The sequence below is a fragment of the Felis catus genome, chromosome A1 (genome assembly GCF_018350175.1).
Source record: "Felis catus isolate Fca126 chromosome A1, F.catus_Fca126_mat1.0, whole genome shotgun sequence".
Classification (NCBI taxonomy): Eukaryota; Metazoa; Chordata; class Mammalia; order Carnivora; family Felidae; genus Felis; species Felis catus.
In genome coordinates this window covers 11899759-11924005 of record NC_058368.1, presented here as the reverse complement: position 1 = coordinate 11924005, position 24247 = coordinate 11899759, and the positions used below count along the sequence as shown (strand labels likewise).

The following is a 24247-nucleotide window of genomic DNA, read 5'->3' as shown; positions in this document are numbered from 1 at the left end:
AAGCTGGAATAACGTGACAAAATAGTTCCTAATATAAAATATAAACTAGTACACACATACACACACAACACGAACAGATTTATATGAAACACAACTAGAAAAACAGTATCTAATATATTTTTTCCTGGCAGTGGAATGAGATGTGGTCTACATTACAGACTGTAGATCCTTTTAATAAATACTCTCTACACTAGTGATGGATAATCTTTTATGTATTACTCCTACTTCAAGGAACAATGGGTTGAATTGTTTTTTAAATCAAAATAAAAAGTTTTATCAAATCTCATAGAAAAGGTGAATAGTCTTCTCCTGGATGACCGTCTTTACTGAATAGGAGAATGTACGTGAGAAAACCAGCATGGTCTTTTCTAAGCAGCAACATGGAGGCGGTTTTAAACACTTTTTTTTTTTCTTTTCACATTAGATTATGTGCAGTTGCCCATGAGGCCTCAGGTTTTCATTAACTGCTCTTTACTCTCAAAGCAGATGGAGGGCACCTGGGTGGCTCAGTCGGTTGAGCGTCCAGCTTCGGCTCGGGTCACGATCTCACAGCTCATGAGTTCGAGCCCCACGTTGAGCTCTGCGCTGACAGCTCAGAGCCTGGACCCTGCTTCGGATTCTGTGTCTCCCTCTCTCTCTGCCCCTAACCCAGTCATATTCTGTCTGTCTCTCTCAAAAATAAATAAACATAAAAAAAAAATTACTTTATAAAAGCAGATGGGATAATGTCATATAATAAATATAAACACTTGGATGATTTTAACAGCCATATCTTTATAACAGGAATTTTAATACCTATAATGATAATACAATCTAGTGAATGTATTAAAATAAAAAGGTCTATGTACATCACTCACTTTGACCATTGTCTCAGGAGAAACTTCTTCATCTGGAACCCAAAGCTTAGTTGTCTTTTTTCCTGGGAGCTAAACAAAAATGAAGGACATTAAAACATAAATAAGAATTTTCATGTTTAATTAATACTTAGTGAATGAATGAAGTCTTATCTTCTGCAGTGATGGTCATTATAGATGACTAACCTACCTCATCTATTTCTCAAAAAGGCTGACTTATCTTCACTAGCACCCACATATAGCACTTACACATCCATCAGCAGTTGATGCTTTATAAGTGTGAGGAAGGACCAACTCTAACCACTTAAACATATGCTTCCTTACTTAGCCCTTTGAGACTAATGATTCAACTATTTAAGGCAGTTGGCACAGACTAGGATCAAACTCAACAGAGCCAAAAAGCAGTTCTTAAACAAGGGGTAAGATATATACAAAAAATTTTGAGAAGAAAAATTAGGAAGGCTTGCAGTTGACTCTAAGTAAGAAAAAAACATGCATTAATATCTTCCTACCTAAATCCCACCAAAATGGCAATAGATACACAGCAGGGCTGGAAACCAAAAAGGGCCAAGGAGAAGGCCAGAACCTTAGAAAATTAAAAAACAAAAAATATACAGTAAAAAAATGAACAGAGCTAGAAGGTTTCCGTCTCCATAAAAGCACAGAAGGAAATATCCTCCAAAAAAGTTTGGGTGTTTTTTTGTTTTGTTTTTGTTTTTTTAAGCACAATCACAGAACAATCCTGAGATGACAAAGACAGGCGTTGCAATACGTGTGAATTTACAGTGGCAGCCAGGGAACTAAAGTAAGATGACAAGAGAGCTGAACCCAATCTTGGAATACTAGAGATCCAGTATGCTGCCAGATGACAGGAGTGATTTCCAGAGGCAGACTCAGAAACAGAACTCAAATGGCAGCTCAGGTAACTCTTGGGCAACAGGACAGGCGGTCCCAACATACAGAAGGCAAACTTGTCAAACACATACAGCTTTCGGCTCACTTCAGTTGAGAAATGCCTTCAAAGTATAAAGTGGAAATAATGAAAAAGCAATCACATTAGAAATGTTCTGATGAAATTTCTGAACTAAGAATATCAAAAAGATCCCAAAGATTCCATGGGGAAACCTTCCAAAAAACAAGTGAGAATCAGATCAAGTTGAGATTTCTCAGCTGCTGAGACTAGATGCCAAAAAACAATTTTCTGAATTTTCTGCAGCCAAGTGCCCTGAAACATAGGATACCAGTACTCAAGAATAAGGGAAAATATATTTTCAGCAAGCTAAGACACAGAGAAAGTTTCCAAGTTATATACCATTTTGAAAGAATTATTCAAATATATATTCTACTAAAATATTTAATTCATAAGAAAAAGTCAATCAGTATATATTACAAAATAGAAAAAGTTATAAATAAAACCAACAGACTCTCAGATGGTTCAAAATAATATAAATCCAAAACAGATGCAATAAAATCAATGACAGAGTAAATGTACAACTAACAAGATGAAAAAATGTATCAGTCAAGATCAAAGGCATGAAATGGGATATGGATTTGATTGGGACACTGGTGTGAATAGGATACTGATATGCTTTTTAAATCTTATAACACAGCAAGATATAAAATTCATGAACATCTGTACAACTAGCAGAATATCAAAATAAATCAAAACAAAAATGATTTTAAAAAAAGAGTAAAAGATAGAAAATGTCATCACCACAGAAGACTTGACTATATCACTTTCAAAACCTGATATACGAAGTGGAGATGAAAAATGGTAAGCAGAGGAAACACATATAGAAATATAAGGAAATTAGTAGAGCGATAAAATATTTAAGGATTAGAAATTTTCTTATTTCTAATAATCAAGACTGGCATTCTTCAGAAAAAATTAAAAATAAGGAGAAAAGAGTTTATTTAGCAAGAAAAATGAACAAAAGACTCAAACTATAAAATAATTCTCCAAATCAACCACGAATATAATACATAACTTAAAAAATCAAAGTACCTAACAAAGTTTTACAAGAAAATTTTTAAAATTTTCTTTACAAAGAAAATTACAAAACTTTAAGGAAAGACACCCTGTAGATGAGCCAACAAAGCATCCATAAAGAACAGAGGGTATAAACAATATAAGTGCTACAATGCAGAGGACTGGAAGAAGGAAAGATTACTCAATAATTTATGATGGGAAATTTGGTTGCCCTAATGGAAGAAAAAAGAAATGAAATCCTTAAAGTCACAGCATACAAACAAATGAATTAATTCCAGATGGATTAAATTTTTTTTAATGTGAAAAGAAAACCTTAAAACTTTTAGAACATATGGGAGACTATTTTTGTAACACTAGAGTAGGGAAGGCTTTCTTAAAGATGTAAAAAGCACTAACTACAAAAGAAAGGAATAAATTTAGCTACATTAAAATTGATAATTTTTGTTCAAAAGACACCACACAAAGGGAGTAAAGACACACCATAAATGAGATTTTATGCATTTATTATCAAGATATTGCAACATATACCCAGAAAAGCATTAATGTGTGTTAAGATTACTTATAAAAGACAAAAAGCTCAGAGAAAAAGGCAAAAGACCTCAAAAGGAATTTCAGAAAGAGGCAACGTAAATAGTAACTAGACATAAAAACTTAATCAACAACCAGGGAAATGCAAATTAAGACCAGAATGAGTCTTAATGTATTTTCTAACTAATAAATGGGCAAAAGTGAAAAGATCTGACAATCCTGGGTATATATACTGCTAATAAAAAATAAGTTTTGGGGCGCCTGGGTGGCGCATTCGGTTAAGCGTCCGACTTCAGCTCAGGTCACGATCTTGCGATCCGTGAGTTCGAGCCCTGCATCGGGCTCTGGGCTGATGGCTCAGAGCCTGGAGCCTGCTTCCGATTCTGTGTCTCCCTCTCTCTCTGCCCCTCCCCCGCTCATGCTCTGTCTCTCTCTGTCCCAAAAATAAATAAAACGTTAAAAAAAAAATTAAAAAAAAATAAGTTTTAACACTGATTTTGAAAAATAATTTGGGAATGAAAAGTTAAATGTGTGTATACACTGTGATTCATCAATTTCACTTGTATAACGATAACCTAGAGAAATTCTTGCTCATATGCAACAGGTGGCCTCTATAAGAACATTCATAGGGGCACTGTTTCAGAGAGGAAAGAAATGGAAATATTCCAAATGTCCACTAAGAGAATACATGTAAGTGATTTCACACACTGATATCATAATGCAGAGTAATGAATGAAGTACAGCTAGATATAATAACAAGGATTATATGAAGAAACAAATGTGTAATGACAAAAGCAAATCAGCCAAGAATATATATGGTATAACTCAAACATACGGACTGAGCCCCACGTTGGGCTCCATGCTGACAGTGTAGAGCCTGCCTGGGATTCTCTCTTTCCCTCTCTCTCTGCCTCTCCCAGGCTTATGCATTGGCTCTCTCTCTCAAAATAAACTAACATTATTAAAAAAAAAAAAAAAAAAGGAATAAGCAAAACTAAAGTATTTTAGAGATATACATGTGGTAAAGTGTTTTGTTTTAGTTGGGGAATAATAGATCCCAATTCAACACAGTGGTTACCTGGGACAGAGAAGACACAGAAGGAAAGGTCTGGAGAGTAATAAACCAGGAGCTAACAATACATAAGTGTTCACTGTATTATTATAAAACAAGTTACAGAAATGTTAAATATATACAGATCAAAAATAACATTAAAATAAGACAAATTAATGGGTTAAAAAAGGTGAAAAGTTCTGTTTCTGACAAAAGCTGATTAGACTTTTTGAACCATCTTCCTTGGAACAAACAGAAAGGTTAGATAACAGATCTTTTTTAAAAAAAAATCAGTTTTAAGGTGATAAAAGAGCTACCAAAGCAGTGAAAATTTGCAGGATAAAGTTTCAAAAGAAGAGAGAAATCAAGAGATTTGAGACTGGCCCTAGGATTGCTTTTCTCATAAAAACTGATAACTGATTCTAAAAGGGAAAGAAACTGACAATTAAGCAATGTTTTCATCACTGTCACAGAGGTGGAAAGGAAAAAACTGGAATTCTGGGCCCAATAAAGAACAGAGTCCCTATAAAACATGCTGGACATCTAGGTGGATCCCTAACAAATACACCCTACACCTAAAGGTGATCAGAAAAAGAATCAGCCTGTCAGAAACTGAAGTCTAGCTTCCAAACAGTGCATTCTTGACTCGACCAACGTGATCTGACAACAGCTCAACTACCTATCAGAAGGAAAAATAAATCCTCTTCAGAAGAATTACAAAATTATTCAGAGCCTCAAATTATCTGTAACATTTTTCACACACAAAATCTACCACTCAATCAAAAATAACATGTACAGGGCACCTGGGTGGCTCAGTAGGTTGAGTGTCCAACTTTCACTCAGGTCATGATCTCACAGTTTGGGAGTTTGAGCCTCACATCAGGCTCTCTGCTTTGGATCCTCTGTCCCCCTCTCTCTATGCCCCTCCCCACCTCTCAAAATAAATATTTTAAAAAATTTGTATAGGACAAGATTTTACCAAAAAGAGAAAAAAAAAACAAAACAGATAAGACAAAAAGAGCCACAGGTGATGTAGAAATTAAGGCTGATGTCAACATTAACATAATTAAAGAAGTTCAATAATTAAATGACAAGATAGAGAATTCTGACAGGGAACTAAAAGCTATACTAAAAACTACAGGGGGGCACCTGGGTGGCTCAATGGGTTAAGTGGCTGACTTCCGCTCAGGTCATGATCTCATGTCTCATGAGTTCGAGCCCAATGTTGGGCTCTGTGCTGACAGCTCAGAGTCTGGAGCCTGTTTCGTATTTGGTGTCTCTGTCTCTCTCTGACCCTGCCCCGCTTGTACTCTGTTTCCCAAAAATAAACATCTAAAAAAAAAAAAACTTAAAAAAATTTTTTTAAAGCTACAAATAAATTATAAAATTGAAATATAAAATAAATGCAATTAAGAATTCAGTGCATGGGCTTAACACAGATTAAACAAATCTGAAGAGCAGGTCAGAAGAAAACAAAACTGAAGCATCAACAGGGAGAAAAGTATATGAAGGTGTCAAAAAAAACTGTATCATAGTAAAATAAATTGTATGTTTACAGTGCATGATTAGAACTACAGTAAGAGAGGAAAGAGAATATGAAACAAAAATTTTTTAGAATTTATGCAAGATATCAAAGCTAAACATTCAAGAAGATCTACAAGCCCCAAGTAAGATAAATATAAAGAAAAGCACATCCAGGCACACCTTAGTGAAACTGGAAACCAATGCAAAATAGAAAAAATTAAAAGCATTCAAAGCAAAAAGAAAATCTTCAAAGGAACAAGGCCATCAGCTGATTTCAAGAGAAAAGGTAAGAAAATAGAAGATGATGGTAAGGGGAGAACCATATCTGTGTAGAATTCTAAACCTGGAGGAAATATCCTTTAAAAAAATCAAGGCAAAGAAAAGACATTTTCAGACAAATAAAACCCAAGAGACTGAATTCACAATAATCCACACTTAAAGAAATACTACTTTAATTCTTTAAGTAGGAAGAAAATCATCACATAAATAAAAAGGAATGAAAAACAAGAAAACAGGAAAAATATGTTGTAAATCTAAATAAACATTAACTGTATAAAATCACAACAGTAATGGTCCTATGTGTACAAGAGCACAAAAAGCATCAGGAAATGAAGGGAATTAAAGTATGCTAAAGTTCTTAAGAATACTGAACCTATTGTCCTGAAAGTTTAAAACAGACTCATTAATACTGGCCTTCAGTGAGTCAAGGAAGAATGTTGTAATCTCTAGGGCAACTACTAAAAGAAGAGGAAAATGTAAAAAACAAGTCAGTAAAGGGGAAAACAGAATAAAATATTTGATCAAAAACAAGGAAAGAAGAGTAAAATGAATACGGAAATGACAGAACAAACTTAAGATAAAAATTAGATGGCAAATTAACCCAAATCACTATTTACATTACATATAAACAGACTACTCTAAATAAAAGACGAAGTTGAAAGAATATATGCCAGGACAAGATTCACTGTAGTGTCCTCGTTATGTCATTTAGATGAAGTTTTCAAGTCCTCTACTGATTACCAATAGTCCATCTTCCTCTCTAAGACTGAGAAGAAGATAAAAATGTCAACTATCACCACTTCTATTGTTTTGAAGGTCCTGGCCAAGGCATGAGGAAGAAAAAGAAATAAAGAGCATTAAGAATGGAAAAGAAAAAGTTAAAGCTGTCTCGATGAACAAATGACATGACTGTGAAAAGAGAAAACCCCACAAATGCAAAAACTAACTGGTAGAATTACAAACTGCCTTTAACAAGACCCTAGGATAAAAGTCAATATAAAAGAGAAGAAACTTTACATCCATATCCCAACAATATACAGTTAGCAGGTAAATATTAAAAAGCATATTATCTACAATAGCATCAAATAACATAAAATGCCTAGGAACATAGTTAAGAAAGATAAGACATCCACACAAAAATTTAAGAAACCTTATCCCGGGAAATTGAAGACTAAGACATATACCATCTTCGTGAAACAGAAAGCTCAGATTATAAATCCATGTTCACTGAATGAAAAGTGGTATTAAAATGATGATGAATAAAATTTATAACTCAACATAATACCTATCAAAATTCCAGCCAGTTAGGGTGAAGTATAGGGAGAACTGACAAGCTGATTCTAAAATTTAGATAGAAATGCAAAAGGCTAACAATAGCCAAAACAATCTTGAAAAAGCTACTGATGACAACAAGGAAGCAGCAGTAGTAGCAGCAGCAACAGCAGCAGTTGTCATTAAAGACATTTGGAGGACTTATGTTACTAGATATCAAAACTTGTCAAAGCAATCTTGAGAAAGAACAACAAAACTGGAAGCACCATGCTCCTTGATTTCAAGCTATACTAAGCTATAGTAATCAAAACAGCATGGTACTGGCATGAAAACAGACAAAGAGATCAACAGAATAGAGAGCCCAGATGTAAACCTGTGTGTGTGTGTGTGTGTGTGTGTGTGTGTGTGTGTGTGTGTGTGTGCTTCTAGTACAGTCACACAATCTATGACACAGGACACAAGAATATACAATGGGAAAAGGACAGTCTCTTCAATAAAGAGTGTTGGGAAAACTGGACAGCTACATGCTATCTTACGCCACATATAAAAACAAATTCAAAAGGGAAAAAGTTTAAATAAAAGACCTGAAATCATAAAACTCCTAGAAAACACAGGCAGTAAGCTCTTTGACATTTGTCTCAGCAGTAACTTTTTGCAAGAGTCTCCCCAGGCAAGGGGAACAAACACTAAAATAAACAAACGGGACTATACCAAACTAAATATCTTTTGCACAGCAAAAGAAATTGCCAACAAAAAGAAAAGGCAACCTACTGAATGGGAGAAGATACTTGCAAATCATACATCAGATAAGGGGCTAATATCCAAAATATATAAAGAATTTACATAACTTAGTATCAAAAACACAACCCAATTAAATAACGGGCAGAGGACTTGAATAGATAATATCTCCAAAGAAAACATACAGAGGACACATGAGAAGATGCTCAGTGTCCCTAATCATCAACGAAATGCAAATCAAAACCAGAATGAGATACAACCTCGCACTTATCAGACTGGCTAAGATAATATCAAAGATACATGGAATAGACTGATAGTTGACAAAGGAAGGGGTAGGTGGGCAAAATGGCTGAATGGGGTCAAAGGCACAAACTTACAGTTATAAAATAAATAAGTCATGGAATGTGATGTACAGCCTGGTAACTACAGTTAGTAATGCCATATAGTGTATATTTGATAAGTTGCCAAGATCTTAAAAGTTCCCACAGGGGGGAAAAAATGTAACTGTGTGGGATGGATATTAACTAGGCTTTTTGTGGTGATCATTTCAAAGTATATAAAATACTGAATCATTACACTGCACACATCTAAATAATGTTACATATCAATTATATCTCAATTAAAAAATTAAAGGACAACTTAAAAGACAACCTACAGAATGGGAGAAAATATTTGCAAACCATGGATCTGACAAGAGAATTGTGTCTAGAAAGTATAAAGAACTTTCACTACTCAACACAGAGCCCTAAAAAAATGGGCAAAAGACACGTATAGTCTTTGCTCCAAAAGATACACAAATGGCTAATAAGTACATCAAAAGATGCTCAATATCATTAGAGAAATGCAAATCAAAACCACAGTGAGATGCCACTTCACACCCGTTAGGATGGCTATAATCAAATTAACAGAAAATAGGAAGTTGGCGAGGATGTGGAGAAAACTGGAAGTTTCATACACTGCTGGCGGGAAGGTAAATTGGTGTAGCCTCTGTGGAGAATAGTTTGTCAGTTTCTCAAAAAGCTAAACACTGGGGCACCTAGGTGGCTCAGTCAATTGAGAGCCCAACTCTTCATTTCAGCTCAGGTCATGATCTCAGGGTTATAGGATTGAGCCTGGTGTCAGGCTCTGCACTAAGCATGGGTCTGCCAAAGATTCTCATTTTCTCTTTCTCTTTCTCTCTTCCCCCTCTGCCTCTCTCCCCATCTTGAGCACTCTCTAAAATAAAAAAGTTAAACACAGAATCACCATATAATCTAGCAAAGGTATATACCTAGGAAAATACCCAAAGAACTAAACACAGGTACTCAAACAAATACCCAGCCATAAAATTCATAGCAGCACTTTTCATAATATTCAAAAGGTGGGAATAACCCAAATGTCCATCACTGAATAAATGGATAAACAAATTGTGATAAATACATACAGCAGAATATTATTCAGCCATAAAATGGAATGAAGTACTGATGTATGCTACAACATGAACCTCAAAAAGATCATGCTAAGTGACAGAAGAAAAACACAAGAAGTCACATACTGCAGGCTTCCATTTATAGGAAATATTCACAACAGTTAAATCCATTAAGACAGACCGGAGACTGGTGGTTGCCCAGGGCTGGGGAAATGTGGTGTGACTGCTTAATGAAAATGATCTGGAACTAGACAGAAGTGGCAGTCACACAAAATTGTCAATGTACTAAATAAAATGTGACTGAATTGTATACTTTAAACAGCTAATTTTACATTATGTGAATTTCATCTCAATTTTTTTTTAAATGCAGCAAGGAAGACAGTCTTTTCAATAAATGTGAGTTGAGTCAGATGGAAATAAAGAAAATGAATCTGGATAGTAATCATATACCATATATAAAAATCAATCCCAAGTAGACTTCAGAGTGTAATGTGTAAGTTAAATAAATAAAGCTTCTAGAGCAACACTGTCTAACAGAACTTTGAAATGGCAGAAATGTTCTGGGCTGTTCGACACTAGCAGTATGTGACTAGTGAGCACTTGAAATGTGTGACTAGATTTACAATTATATTTAGTTTAAACTTAAATTTATATAGCTACATGTGGCTAGAAGCTTGTATATTACCATTGTTCTAGAAAATAATACAGGGAATATGTTCACAACCTTGGAGTAGACAAAAAAGACAAGTACTAAAAAGAAAATAATAAAATGAGTTCTGTTAAAATTAAGAACTTCTGCTCATCAAAAAACACCATTAAGGGGGCGCCTGGGTGGCTCAGTTGGTTAAGCGTCCAACTTCGGCTCAGGTCATGATCTCACGGTCTGTGAGTTTGAGCCCCGCGTTGGGCTCTGTGCTGACAGCTTGGAGCCTGGAGCCTGCTTCAGATTCTGTGTCTCCCTCTCTCTCTGACCCTCCCCCATTCATGCTCTGTCTCTCTCTGTCTCAAAAATAAATGAACAATAAAAAAAAAAAATTAAAAAAAATTAAAAAAAAAACACCATTAAGAGAGTGAAAGGCATGTTACAAAGTGGGAAAAGAGATTTGCTAACCATATTGCCAACAAGATACATGAGGAAATCTTACAAATGAATATAAGAGACTGACAATTTAATAGAAAAATGTGGAAGATGCTTGAGCAGACACTTCACGAAAGAGGAGAACCAAAATGTCAATACAAATATGAAAATGTGCCTAAGGGCATATCATTCATTACACTTCATAAAATGACTAAAATGTTGAAGACTGCCATATCTAGTACAGTCAAGGAAATGGTACAACTAGAACCCTCATTCAGCATATATAAGAATATTAGTTGGTATAATCATTTTGAAAAACAATTTGGCAAAAAAAGAAAGAAAGAAAAATAATTTGGCAAATTTTACTAAAACAACTTATACATACTTATACTCTAAGATAGAGCAACTAAAAAAGAATTTCATACATAAGTGCACAAAATGATATGTAAAAGAGTATTTGTAATAGCGGTATGCATTTAACACCAGAAGTAACTTAGATGTTTAGCAACAGAGCAGATACATGGCATACACAAACAATGGAATACTATACAGCAACAAACATGAACAAACCATTGCTATATACACCAGGATGGATTCATCTAACAAATGTAATACTGAGTTAAGATAAAGTCAGACATAAAAAATTTACTCTACATAATTCCATTTATAAACGTTCAAAAACAGGTAAAACTAATCTTTGGTGTTAGAAGTCAAGATTATGGTTATCTTCAGGGAGAAGGGAAGGTTAATAACAAGAAAAAGACACAGGGGCTTTGGGAGTCTGGTAAATTTCTACTTCTTTGCCTGGATTGTCAGCTGGTCAAAAATGCTAACTTTGTGAAACCTTAATGAACCACACCCTTAAAAAGTATGCACTTTTATCTCAACAAAATTTCTGCATTAAAGAAAACAAAGTAAGGATATCAAACTTGAAACACATGATTAGCATACATAACCGAAAGAACATATGAAATACTGTACTTAGGGAGAAGAAAAGTGAGAGACATAGCTGAAGAACACAGCCAGGGACAATGGTAATTAACACAGGCCTTTGGTCTCCAAATTACAGGGCTCTGGTCAACTAAAGTTAAATAGTCACAAATCATTAGAGATCTAATACATACAATTATCTTGACTATTATCTCCCAAAACTATTTTTCCATAATAAATCAGTTTAAAAGTATTAAAGTATATTAAAGTATATTAATAGAAGATAATGATGAATATGAAACATGTAAGTAATATAGCTACACACTGCAAGATTTATAACTATATTTTAAGAGGAGAAACTTTATCTTATACTTCTTTTAATTCTCCAAAGAACCTAGTACAGTGCTGAGCACACAGCAGCCACAAAACTGGTTACATAAGTGTCTGCACATGCATGTTTATATGTGTGTGTATACATAAATATGCACACACATACATAAAATGCCACATGACTATAAGGAGTCAATTCTCCCAGACTCAAACATGCCCTACCCCAAATACTCACAAACTGAAGACAGACAAAATCACTTAGTTCTTTCCTAATGTTTTCTCCTAGTGCTCTTAATTCTCTACTGTATGGAGGGAAAGAAACAACTATTGTCATGACAACCATAATGTGACCTAGCTTGTCAGTCTTCACATTTTTAAAAATAGATATCATTATAAAAATTAATCCACTATAAAGCTGAAAGAAAATCAAATGATATTTTGTATTTATCAAGGAATGTATTGCAGGTTACATGCATATGCTCAACTAAAGACATGTTTCAATGCCTCTAGTTCTACTGGAGATAACGGCATGTTAAAAAGATAGGAAAACCTCAAAGAAAGCAGCCAAATGGAAGTGTTATTTACAACATTTCACTTTTAGAAGATAACACTGTGAGGAACACAGGTCTAAAAAATATAAATTACCCGATCATTCATGAGAAGATCTTTCACAATGAAAGTAGCTACTAAAGACTTCAAAGGAGCAGCAAACTGATCAGGTGCAAGGAGAGCGATATGCCCAATGGTAACCAATGGTGTTATGAGATGTTCCAGGTTGCTTGGATCTAGGCTCTTATGCAGAGGCTGAAAATGAGAAAAGGAAAACATATTCAACTCTACAAATATGTAAATAAACTATTCACATATTTCATGCTCAAATCAAAAAAAACCTATAGAAGCTTCAATACATATACATGATGTAAGTAGTAGCTCAAGCTTATATTTAAACTATAGGTTATTTATATCTAAAAGGCATCACATTTAATTATTTTCAGTTTTGCCCAAGTCATATTTTAGAAATAGGTAAAAAAAATTTCAGCATGGGAGAATCATATTATGTATTGTATATTTTATGATCACATAGATGAATATGTTAGAGACCGACAGTGTTCACCAATATCCACTTCTGTTCTACTTCCTGCATGGAAGCTTCTGTTCTACTTCCATGCAGCTTCTTCTGCAGTTAGAAGAGAATATGGGAAAAAGCACTGGTTATTAACAGATTGGGGGTAAAAGTGAGGTATGCAATCCCCGCACTGAAGCAAGTATGAGAAATGTATCTTCTCCATATTCTCTCTTTACTCACTGACAGGCTTACTACCAAGGTTCCAGCGGGACTAAAAAGAGAAGCCATTTGTCAAAAAAAGTCTGTGTGTCTAAACTGTTGATTAGAATGCAATCCAAACACCCAACTGGACATTTTTTCAGGAGCAAGAAATAAACTTTATTATATAGAGTCACATGCATTTTTGTGCATTTTTATACCATCAACTATTAAGTGCCACAACTAAGAGAATTATTTTTATTATTCTGATAGAAAACTCAAACATTAATACATATTTTGGCATGACAAAAGAATGAGACTCCTCGTATACCCATGTAGGATAATACCTAAAATGTTTTGTTACAATTTTAAAATAGGGAAATCCCAAGAGTGACTATAGTAGACTATCACTAGCATAAGCAGAGAGGGAAAGGGACAAAATCTATGTGTGTGATTTTGTGTGTGTGTTGTGTGTGTGTGTGTGTGTGTGTGTGTGTGTGTGTGTGTGTATTATGAATAAATACTCTTGAGAAAAGTGTATTAGAAACTGGTAACACTGGTTACCTCTGGGAATGAGAAGTGGGTAGCTGGGGATATGGGGCTGAGATGGAGGAGAAAACTTACTATTTTACTACTTACTATTTGGATTTGTTTTGTATCTTTTGATTTGTAAACAAGTAAATAGATTATTAAAATTTTCAGTGACACTTTTAATAAAGAGTTGATGCTGTCCTCCCATGCTGAACACCAAGAATTCTAGGCTTGAAAAACAATATTAAACTGTTCTTCCCCTAAAATATCGGGTCAATATAAGGTTTCATTTGGCCAAAAGTATATTTAAATGAGTTTACTTCTCGCTATTCTTGATGACTTCCCTCAATACATCCATTGTACACCAAAATGCCAGATTCTTTGTATTATAAATGAAAATCTGATCATGCGGGTTTTTCAATAATGAGTGTGACAATTTTACAAAATAAGGTAATAAAATCATTTCTAAGAAAGCAAAATTAATAGACCCTGGATTAACAGTAATCTCATAAAGGCCAGATACCTCTATGAAACCTTTTCTCAGAAGGTAGCCAACCTATACATTATAGCAGAAGGATCACAGGTTAGGTTATGGTAAAGATAAAATATCAGAGAAAAAAATAAATAAAATACCAGATATATAATATCAAAATGAAAATAAAAGTACATAACAAATTCAAGTTATTATTAACGTTATCTTGCTCTTTATCACCATTGAAAGGAATAGAAAGGAGACTAATCACGAAAAACAAAAGCTTTCTAAATCAACATGAATTCATTAAAGTCATTCTCATATATAAAAACAGACTACAAAAAATGCCTCCACCCCAAAAGGCACAAAATTAAAAATAAATTATTTGCTATATACACAAAGACAATGTTTGATAAAGACAACTACTTTTCTTCCTTGTTCAGGTCTTTAGCATTATACATGAAGATTTGAAAAGGTTACCATAAATGTTTCAAAACAGGGATAACAAGTCAAAGTTTTTATGGTGAAGTAGCTTCAGCATACTTTCCAAACTGCTTTGATTTCATTCAAGGTTCCTGCACTATGTAAAAATGCTAAATATATAGTAAGAATACTAAAGATAGCCCCAGATTATAGATTAAAATAAAATGCAATGCTTAGAAAGGGAAATAGTAATTTCTATTTAATAAAATAGAAAAAATAATATGAAATATGTATTTAAAAAACAATTTAATCTGTATAAAATTAGGTCAGTGATTAAGTATAAATCTATTTGTACTTTATATTACCAATTAGAATTGACAAAACTCCACAAACTTCAGCAGTATCTCGTAAACAGAACTCTAATTTTTAAACCTATAAACTGACAGAATAATCATTACTGATTATCACTAAGTATGATTTTATATATAGTTACTTATTAATGAAAAAGCTTCCTAATATTAAATGTATAATACCAAAAATTACGATATAATTGTTTGATTTCTGAATTTAAGTTAGTACTAAACATCTAAATAATCAGATATTTTCATATTTTAACCACTCATCAATATTGATTATACTGATTTAAATCCTGAAAACATACTATAAAATGATGCATCTCCAAATGTGAACATTCTATAAAATCATTAATATGTGTTTTTTAACTATAATTTATGAAACAAAAAAATTTTTTTTTTCTCTTTACCTCAAATATCTGTGCAAACTGGGTCTCTTTACTAGAAAATATCGCATGGATACAATGAATGGCGTATTTGGCTTGACGGGGGGGTCCTTTTTTAGATTTGTGATGTAAAACAGGAAGCAAAGCTCTAAAGAAAACAAAAAATGGAATTAAAGAAAAACAGTAAACCAGAAAAATCAGCAAGACTCCACTAGATACTTTACCATTTGTATTTTTGAAGTAATGTTTTGTAAGAACAAAAAAATCTTTTTGAACTCATTTTTAACTGTCTCTAATTCTGCTTTATAAACATCTATATTAAAAATACAGTCCAAATACAAGAGTTTTTTTCTTTTTACTTAACAATTCTAAATACAAACATGGATGGCAACCCATTTCTTCTTAATGTCATTCCCATTAGCTTCTTCTCTTTTATTCTCACAGCTATCACTCCTGCTAAATTGTTGCCACCTTATACAACATATAAGACCACTATAATGGGACCTAAACTTTTTCAAGTCCCTTTCTTCTTCTGATTCATTTTTCATTTTATACCAGGACAACCTACATAACGGGAAATCGGATTATAAAACCTATACAAACCAAGTATTTACTATGTGCTGGGCACTATTAAAAGTCCCAAAATGCTTGCCTTCATGCTACCAGCATATTTTGGACAAGACAAACAATAATACATAAATTAGCAAAATATGTGTTATGTCAAGTTGGGATAACTTCTGTGGAGGAAAAAAAGGAGAAGAAAGAAGACAGGATAGGGAGTGGGGAGAGGTGTGTGAGTATTATAATTTGAAAGAGGGTGGTTACAGAAGACCCTGCAGATAAAGTAACATTTGAGCAGAGTTCTGGAGTAAGTCATGTAGCTGGAAGAAGGTTCAGGTATCATATCATTACCCAACACAAAAACTTAGAAAGAATAATGAATAAAGCAAGATCTCTTAGCTCAACTATTCAAACATCTCACAGTGAAAGCAACTTCTGAATCTACCTCCTTGCTCAGTACCAACCCAGGGCCCAAATACTAAGAATTCATAGATACAATAATTCATCAACAGTAATAGAGTATCACAAAAGACATCAACAGTAAAATATAATAAAAAAACAAGTGATAAATTGAGGGGAAATTCTACATTTTGTTTCACAAAGGGTCAATATCCTTAATGTAAGGATCGTCTACAAATATAGAATGAAATGACAAGCAATATCATGGACAAATGGGCTGGACATAAAGTTTTTCAAAAGTAGATATACAGGGGCACCTGGGTGGCTCAGTAGTTAAGCATCTGACTTCAGGTCAGATCATGATCTGAGAGAGTTCGAACCACGCATTGGGCTCTGTGCTGACAGCTCAGAGCCTAGAGCCTGCTTTGGATTCTGTGTCTCCCTCTCTCAGTCCCTCCCCAAATCACGTGTGTGTTGTCTCTCTCTCTCTCTCTCTCTCTCTCTCTCTCTCTCTCTCTCTCTCTCCCTCCCTCCCTCCCTCCCAAAAATAAATATTAAAATAAGTAGATATTTATGTGTGATAGAGATGTGTGAAAAGACGTTTACTTTCACTCATTTACCAACAATTAAAAACATACAAATTAAAAGTTCACATGATGAGGGCATATCTGAAATGGGATTCTCTCCTACTTTAAACAAGCAGAAAACAGATAAACATGTTAAAGGTTTTGGACACAGGACAACAGGCAGCATATGACTGTAATCCCTAAAAGATGGAAAATAAACTACAAGAGGCCTACATCTATCCTCACTTGCTGCCTGCAAGGCTCCAGACTGCCATGGAAGGAGAAGTAACCCAGTAAGAATCTGGTGGTAGCATGGAGTTGAGGGAGACCGAGATGGGAGTTGAAGCAGCTATAATTTCTAGGGCAGAGTTCCACAGAGGAGTGAGCTACAAAGACAGCAAGAGAGCTTGAATTCTGGAGATCCACAGAGGGGTGTCGCAAGTCACTGACTGAATAATAATCAGTGCCATGCATGAGGAAGAAAAAAACTACCTGAGACCAGGAAAAGAACACTGGAAAGCAATAAGCCAAGAAATTCCCTAACGCACCTGGGGCTGCTAGTAATTCAGGTCTCCACCAGCCACAGTGGAAAGACCTTGTAATACATAACGAGGAAAACAAATTCATCAACAGAAATAGTCCCAGAAATGGCACAGGTGACAAAATTAGCAAAGACATAAACAGCTGTTATCAAGATGCTCCATATGCCCAAGAAAACATGAACATGAGGACAGAAATGAAACACATAAAGAAGACCCAAATGCAACTACTATGAAAAATACAAAACCTGTAATGAAAAATATACCAATAGGATCAAAAGTAGATTATATGTTACAGAAGAAAACATCAGTGAACTTGAAGACATAGCAATAGCAACTATGCAAAATAAAACCAGAAGGAAACAAGGACAGGAAAAAAAAAAAAGAACAGAGCATCAGTGACCTGTAAGACAGTATCAAGTAGTCAAAAATACATGCAACTGGAGTCCTAGAAAACAAAGAGGTGAGGAGGGGTGAACAGAAAAAAATATCTGAAGAGATAGTTGCCACAATTTTTCCAAATCTGATGGGAAAAAGACCCATAGTCCCCCAAATCTCAGTAAGCTGCAAGGAGAAGAAGCATAAAGTAAATCATTCCAAGACATGCCATTATCAATTTGGTAAAAACAGTGATAAAGAAAAGAAATCCTAAAAATAGTCTGAAAAAAATACACATTACATATGCAAAAACAATATATACAGAGGAATACTTTTCATCAAAAACTATGCAATCCAGAAAATAATGCAGTGACATCTTTTAGGTACTAAATGAAAATAAACTGCCAATCTAGAATTCTACTGAGAAAAAATACCTTTCAAGAATGAAGGCAAAATAAAGATTTTTTTCAGAGAAAGAAAAGCTGAGATAATGAATTACAAGCAGAACTATACGATAAGAAATAAAGTTATTCTAGAAGAAAAATGATACCAGATGAAAATACAGATATCTAAAAAATGAAGAGTGACAGAAATGGTAAATGTGTGTGTACCAATAAATCTATCACTGTTAATCCAAGACTTATCAAACTGTTTAGAGCAAAAATATCAACACATTGTAGAATTTATAACATATTCAGAAACAAAATATGCCAACAAAAGCTTAGAGGGGGAAGGCATGGAGATATACTGTTGCAAAGCTTTTATAATATACATTAAGTGATATAATTTTATTTGAATGTAGATTATCTCCAGTAGTGAAGATAACAAAACAAAACAAACGAGCAAAGGAAGAAAAGAGAGAGACAAACCAAGAAACAACAAACAGACTCCTAACTATAGAGAACAAACTGATGGGTTAAATAAGGTGACAGGGATTAAGGAGTGCACTTGTGGTGATGAGCACTGTTGCATGGAGGTGCTGAAGCAGTATACTGCACACCTGAAACTAACATTACACTGTATGTTAACTGGAATTTAAATACTTTAAAAAACAATTAAAAATAAAACAAATACTCAGTTAATCCCAAGGAGGGCAGAAATAGAAGGAAAGGAGAACAGAGAAAAGACAAAACAAAAATAAAGATGGCAGCTTAAATCTAACTATATCAATAATTACACTAACCATAATGGTCTAAATATTCCAACCAAAAGACAGTTTGTCAAACTGAATTAAAACAACCAAAACCAAAACAAACCAACAAAAATGTAACTAAACAAAGACTAACCTGTAGGATATTTAAAAGAACCTCATTTTAAATATCAAGTCCCACAAAGATTTAAAGTTTAAAAAAAAAAAGGCAAACAACATGACTTGCAAACACTGATATAAAAAAAAGTAGAAAGTAGAAGTGGTTATGCTACTCTCAGACAACTGCAGAACAAGGACGATGACCAGGAAAAAGAGACACAATCATAACAACACAGACTTGACAAGGCTGTGGGGAATCAGGTACATTTGTATACTGCTGGTGAGAATGCAAAACGTTATAGCCACCATGGAGGGAAATGCAGCAAAATCTAGCAAAATTATACATGCATTTACTCTGATAAAAAGCACAAATAACTACTTAAATATGGAATAACTATCAGTATGTATCAAAAGACAAAAGCAAGGTGGAGGAAAGTGTGTACAGCGTACTTTATCATTTATCTGTCAAAGAGGGCATATGAATACACATACATATACACACTGAAACACACCCAGACAGACATGCATAGAGGACTTTTTTTTTTTCCAAGTTCATCTAAAGGTAAAAAGGAATAGGTAGACAGATGAGAAACTGAAGCTAGACTTCTTGGAATATATTTTGCTTTCAGAACTCTCTTCAAAACCAGTGAATATTTCATATAACTTAAAAATTAAATTAAATTTTAGGAGCTCCTTGCTGGCTCAATCAGTAAAGCATACAACTCAGGGTTGTGAGTTCGAGCCCTACGTTGGACATGAAGCCTACTTAAAATTAAAAGATATTTTTTAAATTTTATTTTAAAAGAGAAACTTAAAAAAAAATAAAATAAAACAAACAGGAGCACCTGGGTGGCTCAGTCAGTTAAGCGTCCAACTTTTGCTCAGGTCACGATCTTACCTTCAGTTTAAGTCCTGCATCAGGCTTGCACTGAAAGCTCCGAGCCTGGGGCCTGCTTCCGAATCTATGTCTCCCTCTCTCTCTGCCTTGTCCCACCCCTCACTCTCTCTCTCAAAAATAAACATTAAAAAAAGTAATAAAATAAAGCAAATGAACAAAAGTATGTATCCATTTGGTGGCGTAACTACACAAAAAAGAATCATTTTAAGTAACTGTGAAATAGAGAAATTTGACTGTAAATCCCTAATGTGATACACACCTTAAAGATAACAAGTCAACAAACTTAACTCTTTAGGAGTAACATTGGTAGTGCTACTGCCATTTCTGAGACTGTTAGGTATTTAATACGGCATAATTCAAATGAGTTAATATGTAATACCACGATTTTATCATCCTGTGTTATCTAAGTTGGGGAAAAAGAGATACAAATGTAAAATTGAAGAGATTCTGTAAAAATACTGTAGCCCTGAGTTAGAACTAGAATAATCAATATAAACACACAATGCATTTTATCTTCCAGAAAGACTTTCTTTTTTTTTTTTTTTTTTTTTTTTTTGCTATGTCCACTGAATTGTCTTAAAAAATGACCCACACACTAGGCATTAGTACCCACAAGACTCACATTATGATCATCTTAATAACATTCCCATTAAAAAGAACCAGGGCTCTTTAGAGAAATGACTGATTTCAGGTGTGGGACATGTAGAAGATGGGCCTGGAACAAATTGTCACATCGGAATTGTTAAGAAACTACAGAGATGAGTGGAGCTGTTCAAAGGGACTCAAAGGTCAACTTAAATAGGCTCCTGGATATAGATGGGGCAATATGAGCATCAGTGACAAATCGTCAATTTGTCAAATATGTGTAAATTCATGGGTTTATAATGGTTATTTTAAAAAGACAACAACAGTTAATTCGTCACATTTGAAGGAGGCTAGTAAAATCACTATTTTGAACACCGTTCAATAACTTAAAAAAAACGAAGCATTTAACCTGCCTTTCCTGAACAGATGTAACATTGGGGAACCAGAGAATAGATGAGAAGTTCCTCTTTATGAAAGTATTCAGTTAGTAACTGAAGAAGGAATGACAGATCACCTCTGATCACTAAGCAACAACCGACAGAGGGGCATACCACCATCTATAAAGTGGTCCTCTGACAACAAAAAGGTTGACTGGAATCCTATCAGGCCTCTGGATTTAACTATAACCTTACAGAAAATATAAGAAACCCATTAAAATATGCCAAAGGCATACAATTAGCAAAAATCGGTCTATGTGAAACTCTGCAAGAGAAACCTGGTTTATCAAACACAAAGAAAGAAATGAGGCACTTTAATAAATGCATCTACAAATAGCATTATGGATCTTGATTTTAAAAAAGTTACTATTTTTGAGAAAATTAATTGGATATTAACATTAAGCAACTAATGTCACCTATGTTTGTGAGAAAGGTATTATGTTTATTTTTAAGAGCTCTTATCTCTTAGAGATACTTAGATGTATAGATAAAATGATATATTTAGTCTGGGGTTTGCTTTCAGATATAAGGGGAACAGGGGAAGTAGAATTATAAATTACAGTAAAGTGGCTGTAAGTTATTCATATATAAGCCAGTTGTTGGATACATAGGAGTTTATTGTAATAGTCTATCTACTTCTCTATATGTTTGAAAATTTCAGGAGTAAAATGTTTCAGAGTCTCACCAAACTATCCTTTTAATCTATGGTTTGAAGTTCTTTATGAAATGAAAAATTATTACTTTCTGGTAACTTCAGTAACTAAACTCCCCAGATAAGACCCATCATATCATAGATCAGACTTTCCAATACCAACATCCATAAATACCTCTTCTTAGTAATCAAGAGAAAATTACATGTCACATAGAAGTAAAAAAGCAATTTGGGTTGGAATTTTTGAAGACAGAATGAGAAATTTTAAGCTCATCCAATGTTTTGCATATTCATTTAAACAGAAAACAGAAAAAAATAAACAGAACAGAAATAAATCAAAACAAAGAAAAAAAAACTTTCAAGAATTCTGAACTACTAGGCAGTCTTAGAAGTCAGTGAAATGTAAACGAAACAACTATCTTCTGATTGCTTTTTCTAAGTTCCTGTTAAAAGAAATGCTTTACTCCCTTGTTAAATTGATTTTCTTCTTTCCGATTCAAGGGTTTTTTCCCTCCCGATAATAATCACACACATGCAGAAAATGCAAAAACTGAAAAATACAATACCACTAAAAAAAAAAAAAACCTCAAAATTCTACTACTCTGAAATAATTACTGCTAACATTTGGTTAACAATTCTAAAATTTCTCTATACATACATACATATATTTAAGTAAACCAGGGTACAAACTACATAGTATTTGGAAACATTTTTTCACCAACAATGCTGTAGAGAACTTCCTATATCAAGTACTGCTAAACACTAATTTTAATGCTCATATATATCTTTAGCAGATAGATATACCACAACTAGTCTAACCAATCCCGTACTGATGAACATTTAGATGTTTTGATTTTTCTTTTTTAGTCTTAACAACAAAAGCACCAACATCCTTATTCTAGTTATTTATGCACTGTTTCTGAGCTTTAAGATTTAAGCCTACCCTATAATCTGCTCTGAGACCCTGGTGCTATAAATCAGAAATTGTATTTCCTAGATTCCTTCAAGAGTTGCCTTCCTGTTGGATTCTTCCAATAAGAGACACTATAGCTTCTTCAGGCATCTTGTGCAGTAGCTCTGCCATACCCCCCCCACCCCCCCACCCCCCACCCCCCCCCAGCAACAACTAGGACACTCCTACTGTGACAGCTGGTTGGCTGTGCCAATACTGACAGGGCTCTTCCATCCAATGGGCAGTCCTGAACACCACTTGTCAGCCGGCCAGCCCTAGGAGTCATAGCTGCTTCCAGCAGTTCATAGTCCTTGGGTTACCAAAACAACCTGCTCTTTCATCCTTCAAACATCTGTATTAATTAATGTACGTTTAAAATACCTTGTGTGGTTTCTGTTCCTCTGACTCAACCCTGACCCATAGTATCATTAGGTAGGTATCTTTTCTAATTATCTCTGAAATAAGTTCTTGAAAATAACACTGCAGAGTTGGAAGACTACAAGCACACATTTTAAGTTGGTATGTATTACCACATTACCAACCCAGAAAAGCTGAATCATTTATAATTCAATCAAGAGACATCACTGGAATGCTAGCTAATCCTGGTGTTTTTATTTGTTTTTGCCTCAATTACTATTAGTAAGCATAAATGTCTTTTCTTGATTTGAGGGGCTAGAAGGCTTTCCTGTTTGTGAATTTCCTGTTCATTCCCTTTGCCAGTATTCTACTGTGAAACCTGTTTGTTATATTTTTAAGAGTCTTTATACGTTACAGATATTAACCTTTTCAAAGTTATACATACTGAAAATAGTTTCCAAGCATACCATTTGTATTTCTAACTTACTTCATGATTTCTGCTTTTGTCTAAATGGTATTCTTCCTCACTAAAATATGGACAGAGTCTGTTCATCAACAAAACTTTATACACACTTCAGTACCTTATACACAGTAGAGTCTCTATAAATATTTTTCAACAAATGGATATTTAATAATATAATCCATCAGTATTTCGTCTTATGATCTGGCACCAGTATCCCTTCACCCACCAAAAAAAAAAAAGGAATTACAAAACTGTTCTGGTTACCAGTACTTTTATTGATTCATTTTATACATTTAAAATCTTAGATAAATCTTTAACTCATTTCAAATATATGTAAAATCAAGATAAGCAGTTTACATTGATTTTTCTTTTCAAAACAGCTTGCCAATAATTTACTGGGCAATCTAACTTTTCCTGATTTTTTTGTTAAATATTATACTTCTCCACTCAGTATTTATAAGGCTGCAAATTTCTTGTGTTACCCCTAGGTCTTCTGATTTTTATTCCTATAATATTCTCAAAATGGTTGTTAGTGTTATATGGGATTTTGGCTTATATTGGCTATCTTGGTTTTGGTAGTTTTTCAGTTGATTCACAGATTTTCCATGAAATACAATAACTCTATCTCCTCCAACACTTGTACTTCTTAAATTTATTTTTTAATGTAATTATATTGGCTAATGCTTCTGAAACAATGTTAAATCATGGCAGAGATAGTGTATTTTCTTCATTTTGTTCCTAATTTTACTGTGAATGCTTCTGGTGTTTACTATATGATGACACCTATTTTTGGTCTGAGA

General features: G+C 34.0%; 1 protein-coding gene across 6 annotated transcripts in view; it reads right to left on the bottom strand.

The window, feature by feature from the left end:
• The window catches only part of PDS5B (PDS5 cohesin associated factor B), a 195900-nt gene that overhangs the window by 35247 nt on the left and 136406 nt on the right, over nt 1-24247 (bottom strand). For all 6 annotated transcript variants that reach the window (XM_023250592.2, XM_023250593.2, XM_023250605.2 and 3 more), the window contains exons 20-22: nt 15436-15559; nt 12628-12786; nt 858-926 (exon numbers count right to left, since the gene is read on the bottom strand). In XM_023250592.2, coding sequence (XP_023106360.1) covers nt 858-926; nt 12628-12786; nt 15436-15559 — 352 coding nt within the window. The remainder of the gene's footprint in view (nt 1-857; nt 927-12627; nt 12787-15435; nt 15560-24247) is intronic.